The sequence below is a fragment of the Helianthus annuus genome, chromosome 17 (genome assembly GCF_002127325.2).
Source record: "Helianthus annuus cultivar XRQ/B chromosome 17, HanXRQr2.0-SUNRISE, whole genome shotgun sequence".
NCBI lineage: Eukaryota > Viridiplantae > Streptophyta > Magnoliopsida > Asterales > Asteraceae > Helianthus > Helianthus annuus.
Window position 1 is genome coordinate 7,938,667 of NC_035449.2, and position 9,985 is coordinate 7,948,651.

The 9,985-nt window shown below is 40.0% G+C and overlaps 2 protein-coding genes across 2 annotated transcripts in view; both read left to right on the forward strand.

The window, feature by feature from the left end:
- LOC110922228 (F-box/FBD/LRR-repeat protein At1g13570) overlaps positions 1 to 9,722 on the forward strand; it is a 40,685-nt gene extending 30,963 nt beyond the window's left edge. The window contains exon 5 of the mRNA XM_035986643.1: positions 9,533 to 9,722. The gene's annotated coding sequence lies outside the window, so the exon portion shown is untranslated. The remainder of the gene's footprint in view (positions 1 to 9,532) is intronic.
- LOC110916266 lies at positions 7,012 to 8,801 on the forward strand. Its single transcript, XM_035986644.1, has 3 exons — positions 7,012 to 7,255; positions 7,381 to 7,581; positions 8,208 to 8,801. Exons 1-3 carry the CDS (start codon positions 7,235 to 7,237, stop codon positions 8,712 to 8,714), a joined length of 729 nt encoding a protein of 242 aa, XP_035842537.1. The 5' UTR covers positions 7,012 to 7,234; the 3' UTR covers positions 8,715 to 8,801.
- Positions 9,723 to 9,985: the final 263 nt, after the last annotated feature.

Below are 9,985 nucleotides of genomic sequence, written 5' to 3' on the forward strand. Positions count from 1 at the left end.
TGCATCAGTGTATCCTTCGATCACTGCTGGTTGTCGGGTATAATGCAGTCCATAGTCTCTTGTGTATCGTATGTATCTAAGCACCCTCGTGATAGCCTTCCAATGATCCGCGCACGGATTGCTGGTGTATCTACTTAGCCTACTCACCGCGTAAGCCAAGTCGGGTCTAGTACATGTCATTAGATACATTAGACTACCTATAATTCTTGAATACTCTAACTGAGCAACTCCATCTCCTTTATTCTTCTTGAGATGTTGGGAGGTATCAACTGGAGTTCGAGCGACACTCGTATCTCCCGAGTTGAATTTTTCAAGAATTTTATCCACATAGTGAGATTGACTTAACACAAGACCTTCTTGGGTTCTTATGATCTTTACTCCAAGAATCACATCCGCTAAACCCATGTCTTTCATGTCAAATCTCGCTTTCAACATGCTTTTAGTAGCTTTGATAATTTTATCATTACTCCCAATGATAAGCATATCGTCTACATAAAGGCATAAGATGACATAACCTTCATTTGTGTCTTTGAAATAAACACATTTGTCGCACTCATTTATTTTGAAACCATTGTCAATCATGACATGATCAAACTTTTGGTGCCATTGTTTTGGTGCTTGCTTCAAGCCATACAAAGACTTGACGAGTTTACATACTTTACCCTCTTGACCTGGGGCGGAGAAACCTTCAGGTTGCTCCATGTAAATTTCTTCTTCTAAATCGCCATTTAGAAATGCGGTTTTAACGTCCATTTGGTGAACTTCCAAATTTCTTAAAGCCGCTATAGCAAGAACCAATCTAATCGAGGTTATGCGCGTCACAGGCGAGTAGGTATCAAAGTAATCTAGACCTTCCTTTTGTCTAAATCCTTTAATCACCAACCTAGCCTTGTACTTATCAATACTTCCATCAGTTTTCATCTTCCTTTTGAATATCCAACGATATCCAAGTGGTTTGCAACCAGGTGGAAGATCTACTAACTCCCAAGTATGATTTTGCAATATAGAATCTATTTCATTTCTTATTGCTTCTTTCCATTGAGGTCCTTCTGAAGAGGAAACCGCTTCGCGATATGTATTCGGCTCGCCCTCAACCATATAGCTAACGAAGTCTGGACCGAAGGATTTTTCAACCCTTGGCCTTTTACTTCGCCTACGATCGGTTTCTTCAACCTCAGGTTGTTCATGTGTCTTATCATGAACCACCTCATCAACTGGTGTAGATGAACTTTCACCTACTTCAAAATTGGGTGTTGATGACGTTGCATGTGTTTGTCTTCTCAAAGGAAACACATTTTCAAAGTAAGACACAACGTTAGAATTCACCTCCATAATAGTGTTTACGTGTACATCAGGATTCTTGGACTCATGTACAAGAAAGCGATGTGCACTACTTTGATGTGCATACCCAATAAATATGCAATCAACAGTTTTGGGTCCTATCCTAAGAGCCTTAGGAGGTGGTACAGTCACCTTTGCTAGGCACCCCCACACTTTCAAGTATTTGTATGAAGGTTTCTTCCTTTTCCATAACTCATATGGAGTTTCGTCTCTCTTTTTGAGTGGTATCCTGTTCAAAAGATAATTAGCCGAGAGAATGGCTTCCCCCCACAGTTCGTGGCTCACCCCAGAACTTATCAACATGGCGTTCATCATTTCTTTCAATGTGCGGTTCTTTCGTTCCGCCACGCCATTTGATTGTGGAGAGTAAGGAGGTGTACACTCATGTACAATGCCACTTTTTGCGCAACATATTCGCCTCCTCGATCGCTTCGCAAAGCTTTTATCTTCTTTTGAAGTTGATTCTCAACTTCATTTTTATACAAGATAAATTTACTTATTGCTTCATCTTTACTTTTTAGTAAATATACATAGCAATATTTAGTACTATCGTCAATAAACGTGATGAAGTACTTATTTCCACCTGTTGTGGGTACCGCTTTTAAATCACAAATATCAGTGTGAATTAAATCAAGGGGTTCGGTTATTCGTTCAACCGATTTTGATGATGTTCTTGTAAGTTTGGATTCAACGCATGTTTCACATTTATAGTGTGAATCAATATGGAATGTTGGTATACAATTTAAATTGATTAAACGGCGTATTGAATTAAAATTTACGTGACCTAATCTACCATGCCATTTATTCGATTCAGAAAACTCAAGCATATAAGTAGAAGTAGTAGCAATTTTATTCATGTTCTTGACAGCCATTACATTCAATTTGAACATTCCATTTTGGGCATAACCCTTGCCTACATACGTTCCTCGTTTAGTTAGTACAAATTGATCGCTCTCAAAAACTAAACGAAATCCAAACTTGTTAAGCAACCATCCCGAGACTAGATTCTTGCGCAAGTCTGGGACATACAACACGTTGCTTAGAGTGAGCTCCTTCCCTGAAGTCCACTTCAAGATCACCGTTCCTTCACCCATGATGTCAGCGGTGGCTGCATTTCCCATATACAGCTTCTCTTCTCCAGAAAGCGCCTTGAAGGTGGTAAAGAGACTTTTGTCTGCACAAACGTGACGGGTCGCACCCGTATCAACCCACCAACCTTTTGGAGTATTGGTCACCGTATTGACCTCATCCATCATTGCGCTTTTGTCGGAAATCATTGCCACCAAAGGCATTCCGTCTTCATCCACCATGTGCGCACGCTCACGCTTTGGTTTCTTGCATTGGTTAGCCCGATGCCCCGGCTCGTCACAGTTGTAACAAGTCCCTTGGAACGTTTGAGGTTTCTTTTTCACAACCCCTTTCTTCGGTCCAAGGTTGCTAGCCTTTGCTTTCCCTTTCCCTTTGTCCTTTTTCCCCTTGCCCTTTGTGCCTTTAGAGGATTGCCCATGCTCAACCACGTTTGCACTAGCACTAGGCTGCACAAGGCTGTTTTTTAGGGCAATCCTATTCTCCTCTTCTATACGAAGACGAAGAACAAGGTCATCCACCGACATTTCCTTCCGCTTGTGTTTAAGATAATTCTTAAAATCCAACCAAGCAGGAGGTAATTTCTCAATCATGGCTGCCACTTGAAATGTCTCGCTAAGTACCATTCCCTCGGCATGGATGTCATTTAGTATAATTTGCAACTCTTGGACTTGGTTCATAACCGGCTTGTTATCAACCATTTTGAAGTCCAAGAAACGGGCGACAACAAATTTCTTTGTTCCCGCATCCTCCGTTTTGTACTTTTTCTCCAAAGACTCCCACAACTCTTTGGAAGTTTTGATATTGTAGTACACATTATACAGTGCATCCGAGAGACCGTTGAGTACATAGCCTCGACATATGAAATCCGAATGCTTCCACGCATCTACCGCGCTCAGAGCCTGAGCGTCGGTCTCCCCTTCCGCAGGTTGGGGAGCGGTTTCCGTCAAGAACCTCGCAAGGTTCATGGTGGTCAAGTAGAAGAACATCTTCTGTTGCCACCGCTTGAAGTGTAGACCCGAGAACTTTTCAGGTCTTTCAGCATGATTTGCCACTGTGGACGCTCCCACAGTGTTGGCAGGGGTTCCAACTACAACATTCGTATTGTTGTTGTTTGAGGTCGACATTCTGAAAAAATTAAAATTAAAATTTTTAGTCAATAAATTCTGATTTACGCACAAACCAGAAGGAAACTACTAAATTTTAATTTTACCACAATTTACTGTTTTGGCTTCTAAGTCCAACTTTGAAGACCAAAGACAGAAAATTTATAATATTTAGAACTTACTAATCGGCTTCTAAGTCCAACTTTGAAGACCAAATCAGAAAGTTTAGCAAATTTTTAGGACAAATTCTGATGTAACCAAAAATAGTTTTCAACCAAAGTCGCTCCTTTGAAGATGAAAACTAAAAAAAAAATCTGTTTTTAAAACACAAACTGAGTGAAATCAAAACTGGTTTGAATCACAAACAGAATGGTTTTGATTACACGAACGGTTTTAAAAATTTGTTTTAAGATTGTAGGAACCGTTCGCGTAATTAAATAAAATAAAACAAATTTTATTAATATGATTACAATACATAAATTAGAAAGCTAAAATACTAGTACGAATACAACTGAAATAAACCAAAATACAAGAAAGGAGTAGAAGCAGAGTGGCTGAGTCACGTGTTCAACACGCTTCCCTTAAAACAAATTCCGAGTCTCCCAAGAGTACTCGTTTTGTTTCCCAGGGTACAACAGCCGGAGCAGTAGTACTGCCGGAGTTCGCCTACAACCCGAAGGTTACCTTGAAAGCTGCAAGAAAATTTTGGAGAGAAAGTTTAGATTGCTGTTGTGTTACTGGTGTCCTTCTGAAGTGGGTATGGAGCTGTATTTATACAGCTCCTAGGTTGAAACAGTCAAAATGAATTAAATGAGAGGTTTAAATTGCATTAAACGTCTTCAATGCAATTTAATACGTCATTTAATTCTCAGTCAAAGCCTATTAACTCGTCAGTTACGAAGCTGGACTGAAACTGCCCTGTCATTCAATGCTGGAAGCTTCTGCGCGCGCGCGCGCCCATGCGCGGTGCGGCATCTTGGCTCACTGCCATGCGGCGTGCGGCCTCTTGGCTCACTGCCGTGCGCGGTGCGCCACGTCACCTGTGAGTCTATACGTGCGCGCCACACAGTCGCGCCGTATTGGCTCACTCTGGTGCGCCGCACACGGCACAGCAGAACCCATGCACCATGCGCCCAACCGCGCGCCTCGTGTACCCGCGCGCGCATGCGCATGACTGCCACGTCATGCGCCGCATCACCTACCACTTGGTCCTTGCAACCCTTGTGCTTCACCACGCGCGCGCGGTTAAAAATACAAAGGCGGCTCTCAAGTGCAAAGTGCGCCATCAAAGCGCCACATTGCGCCTCATCGCCCACGCCACGCGCGCGCGCGCGCGCGTGCGTGTGCGAGTTAGGGTGCTCCGCACCCTTCGCGAGGACACTAGTGTGTGCTTCCATGAAACAATAAGGATGGAGAGTTCCACCTTAAATACTCATTTAAGTTCCATCTCTCCTCCTATGTGGGACAAGGTGCTACTTTCCCTTTAGTTTCAACATTGAATGTTCCAAACACCCAACTTTGAGCATCGATATCTCATTCATCTTAGCTCGGTTTTGGACGTGGTTTAGTTCGTTGCGAAGCTCTTCCAACATAGAACACAAACCCACAAATAAATACATAAAACCCGCTCATTTTATTATATTTATTTCTAGTCCAAAATAGGAAAAAATCATTTTCCTATATTTGTGAAAAATGCTATTTTCACCTATTTTTCCAACACCACCATCATCTCCACCTTCAACCCACCACCACCTCCATTATCACCTTCAACCCACCGCCTCCATCTCTATCGTAAGCCCACCACCACCGACACATTTAAGAAAAAACAAAACAAAAAATAATTACCTACACTGCCTTTTAATTGCGCCCCAGATCATGTTGACCATTGTTGATGATCCCAGTTGACACTCTCATTGAGGAAAGGCTTACCGAGGAACCGATTAACGAGTATGTTTATATTTTTTTGGATTGATCTGGTGCTTTGTCTGTTTTGCTAATAACTGGATTTGCGTTTGCAGAGTGCATCAATGGTGGACTGGATGCTACTGTGAAGCATGGCGGCTTATTTTTGTTTTATTGTGTTTCATCCTCTCAAGGAAAATTATCTATCAGACTTCTTGTTTCAGTTTTGAGTTTTGAATATTACTTTTTTATTGTTTATTTAGTATTTTGTTGAGATACATTTTGGTGGTGTCAAGATGATGTTATTTGCAAGAACCTTACTGAATCATTCATTATAGGTTGGGATCCTATGGTGGTGGTTGATTAGTTTGAGCAAGCAGTCCATTGTTTTGTTAACCTGTGTAATGGTCACCCAAAGTTTTATTTATTGTTCTTTCACATATGGTTATGTTTTGCTAGGAATGAAGCTTGTGTGTTAATGGGATACTTAATTGCCACTTTGGACCCTACTGGACTGGTCTTTCTTTCTTATATTAACTAACTCCTCTATAGATGAAGAATTCAGAGAACATTTTGCATGCAGTGAAACAGAGTGGGAACATGTTATAGGACACCATTTCTGAAAAAGCTTCGTTCTGTGATTAAAATGGTGGGTACAATTATATATGCATAAGTCACGAGATGGGTTTTGATCATAGGCAAAATCTTGGTTCTTTCTTTCACATGAGGGGTTTGTTGTGGAACTTGAAATTTCTTTTCTTTTGAAAGCTTCATACTGGTTTTCATGGTGATTTGAAAGTTGCAGGGGGTAATATTGCTTCTAAACTCAAAGTATAGGGATAATAAGAAAGGGCATTTTAGTAATTTACTTGTGGGGGTAATTGCAACATAACTAACAGGAAGGGTTAAAATAAAAGGGTAAAATAGTCATTTCACCGCCAAGTCAACAGATCAGTTAACAAATTAGACAGCAGGGGGTAAACTTGCGACATAACAGCGAACGTTGGGGTGTAAAATTGCAATTATTTCGTTAGGGGGGGGGAGGGTAAGAGTGCCAATTGGCCTAAACCAAAGAGGTAAAATTGCACATTACTCGCTTGAAGATATTTCTTATGAATTATTGGGCTTAATTGAAAAGTAACATGGGCTAACAAAACCTAACTTGCTAAATGGATCATATGTAAACTGTAATGGACGTACCACACTTGTCATCTTCTCGTATCTCCTTTCTCGAATGTAATCGACATTCCACAGTGATCGGAGCAATCGACATGCCGTAAGTTTCCTCTCTGTTAAATGTTAGTCAACATAACAGTAACCGTAAGTTTTAGTTACTGGTTAATGTTATTGAAATACATCCAGTTTAGGGCTTTTTTTTGTATATTCATTCAAGCATTCTGAAGTAGGTTTTTAATTGTTGTTGTTAGACAATCTTTTTTTTTTTTTTTTTTTCTTATAGTAATTCCAACAAATTTAAGAAATCAATGGTTCAGAAGCTGTATATAAACTATTTGTATCTTGAGTGTTTAGTTTGTCCTATGTCCTCCCTGACTATTGCACTGAATCAAATTGCAGCTTCTGGATCCAGAAGAGAAGACATGATGCCATTGGTTTAGCAACGGAAGGGAACCGACGTATGTTTGAGTTAGGAGATCATGGATTCCAGGCATGGTAAAGTTAGATTGAAAGTAGAAGGTGATAGACTAAGCAATTTGCCAAACGATCTTATCCATAAAATCCTCTCTTTTACTGACGTGAAACAAGCGATCCAAACAAGTTCATTTCCATAACGAACGAACATGATCATAAAATCCCATTCCGTAAGCGTTCGTGAACACATGTATATCCTTAACAAGTGTTCGTTCGGTTCGTTTGCAGACCTAGACTCATACGTCTTCTATTTGACTGCTTTACTTACGTTTATGAGATTGCATTATTTTTTCAGCTTCTTTCTTCATTCGTGGAACTAATCTCACATCAACCTTCACCATTTGCCAACTTAAAGAGATTAAAGATTTATCCAAATTGTGTTTCTCGTTTGGCCGAGGATCAAACAAAACCAGAAGTAACTATTATGTCTACTGAAGTTAAAAAGTATTTGCTAGATAGTGCTCCAGGTGCCACCTTAACAATGGTTTCACATGATGTATGTACGCCATGAAATATATATTTGTCTTCCGTTTATTGCTCTGATTACCCAAAGTTCTTATTCAAGTACACCCTATGAACTAAATTTGTAATTTGTTCTCAAGTGAACTATCAAAATATCATTTAATATAGGAGCATACAATGATAAATGGAGATTATCTTTATGTTTCATGCTTATTCAGGGTGCAAACGAGCCGAGCCGAGCCCGAGCTCAACCAGGCTTCGAGCTCGATTAACTTTCGGTTCGATCTCGTTGGTAGTTTCTCAAGCTCGAGCTCGTTATCATTTGTTAATCAATATATTAAAAAGATAATATAAATAATAGACTCGTTTAGGTTCGCGAGCTTGATAAGTGAAGCTCGGACTCCGGCTCGGCTTGTAAACAAGTTTAAATAACCTCAGCTCGCGTACTAGACAACTTTATATAAGGGATAAATGTTATTAGATATTAACAAAATCTAATATTACACTAAGGTTCAACGAGCCTGACGGGCTTTACATGGCAGTCTCGAGTTCGGGCTCGATAAATAAACGAGCTTTATTTTAGGCACAAGCTCGGCTCGGGCTCGATAAGGCTCGACTCGTTTGCTCCCCTACTTATTATGATCCGTTGAAACCATGCAGGAGACTAGAGCTGTGATGAATGTTCAATCTGCACGAAGCCTCATGAGAGAGTTGCAGGAGCTGCTAGATGAGTGGAAAGAAAATAGTGAAACAAACACGGCTCATATGAAGCAAGACAAGGCACCAATAGAGAGCCACATGTCAACGGTACATGAGCAAGGGGAAGTTGAAGACCATAAGGCACAACCAGACACAAAAATAGAAGGGCGTTCTGGTGGAAGAATGACACATATCACGTGCTATTGGGAAAATCTGAACGAGCAGTTCAAGAAAGGGAATGAAAAAACTGGTCACATACTTTCAATGTTGCAGAAGATTGAAGGCGTAATGACAAAGCTGCCTACATCACATCGGGCTAAGTTGCAAGAAAGGTTTTTTGGTTTGTCTGCAGAGGCCGAGGCTATCATGGATGATGTTATGGACTGTATGAAGATCCAATATGATAAGAAGCCAAGCCGTTCAAATGTCTACTTTCATGAACTTGTAGCATCACAACCGCTTTCTTGACAAACTGTAAGTTCTTGATTTCCCATACATTCACATCTGCATTTGATAACCCTTCTGTATCAATTTGTATAGCTTCAAGTATTTGATTAATAATTATAATATGACTATATGAGAAGTACAAAATTCAGCCTTCAGGCTTCAGACCTTATGTTTTCCTTTATTAAGTTGCCAAATTACAGAACAGCTCTTGAATTATGTTTTTGAAAATGACTAAACAAGCCCTGATGTTTTATAGAACTTGTATTTTTAACCCTTTTATAATGATATTTCTCTTTTATATCAATTTGCAAACCTTTTAAGTATTTGATAAAGAAGAAGAGTAAGTATGTATGTATGTGCGTGTAATTGTATATATATCTAGATAGATATATTATGTATATCAGTAACAAAAAGGCTTGGATGCTAAGTTTATTGCCTGATTTCTAGGCGGGGCAAGTTCAAATCCCATCTTCAGCACTTTAACTTTCTTTATTAGGTTGCCGAATTACTTAATAGCTCTAAACTTTGATCTTGAAGTTGCCCTGCAGCGCAGTTGGCAATCTTCATCCCGATGAGGGCTTTGGCCCGGGCTCAAACCCGGGTTCGAGTCTGAGGGACACCGGTGCCCAGCTTCGGCTGGGTAATTTCACCGCCAGGCAGCGATCCGGTAAGCTAGCTTGGGAGGGGGGATCCCCTCCGCGGTCAGGGGTACCGTGCATCTACCCTTTTTTTTAAAACTTTGATCTTTTGATAATAAGGGCGAATTGTATTTGTAAATTGTAACTCTTTCATAGTTTTCCAGTTTTCCGACCCTATTTGGTCTTTTATTTTGTTTTCAGGTTCCATCTCCATGTTAATTGCGGGCTAGAGCCCTAACTAACGTTCACCCTTTTGGCGCAATTTGGGATGGTGAATTTATATATTTCTTGTGCTTATGGACTCGTATCTAAGGACGTTTTTTTTTTTACTTTTGGCTGCTACTGTACGTAGATTAGACGGGCACTCTTACTGATTTTTGGTCTGTTAATCTTCGATTATTGTATTTACCTATATGAAAGGCTTAAATGGTTTTTGTAATTAAGTCTACGGTTCTATCTTCGGAGTTCATGCTGTATTTTGTAGGGGGGGGGGATTGTAAATATGATACTTGCCTATCAGATGATAAAAAAGCATATAAATCATACGAAAATAAGTTTAAAAAATTCTCCATATATATAAACCATATGAAATTACAAGAGCAATACGAAATTACTTTCACTACATTATGTTGAGTTAACGTATAAAGTGCCTGA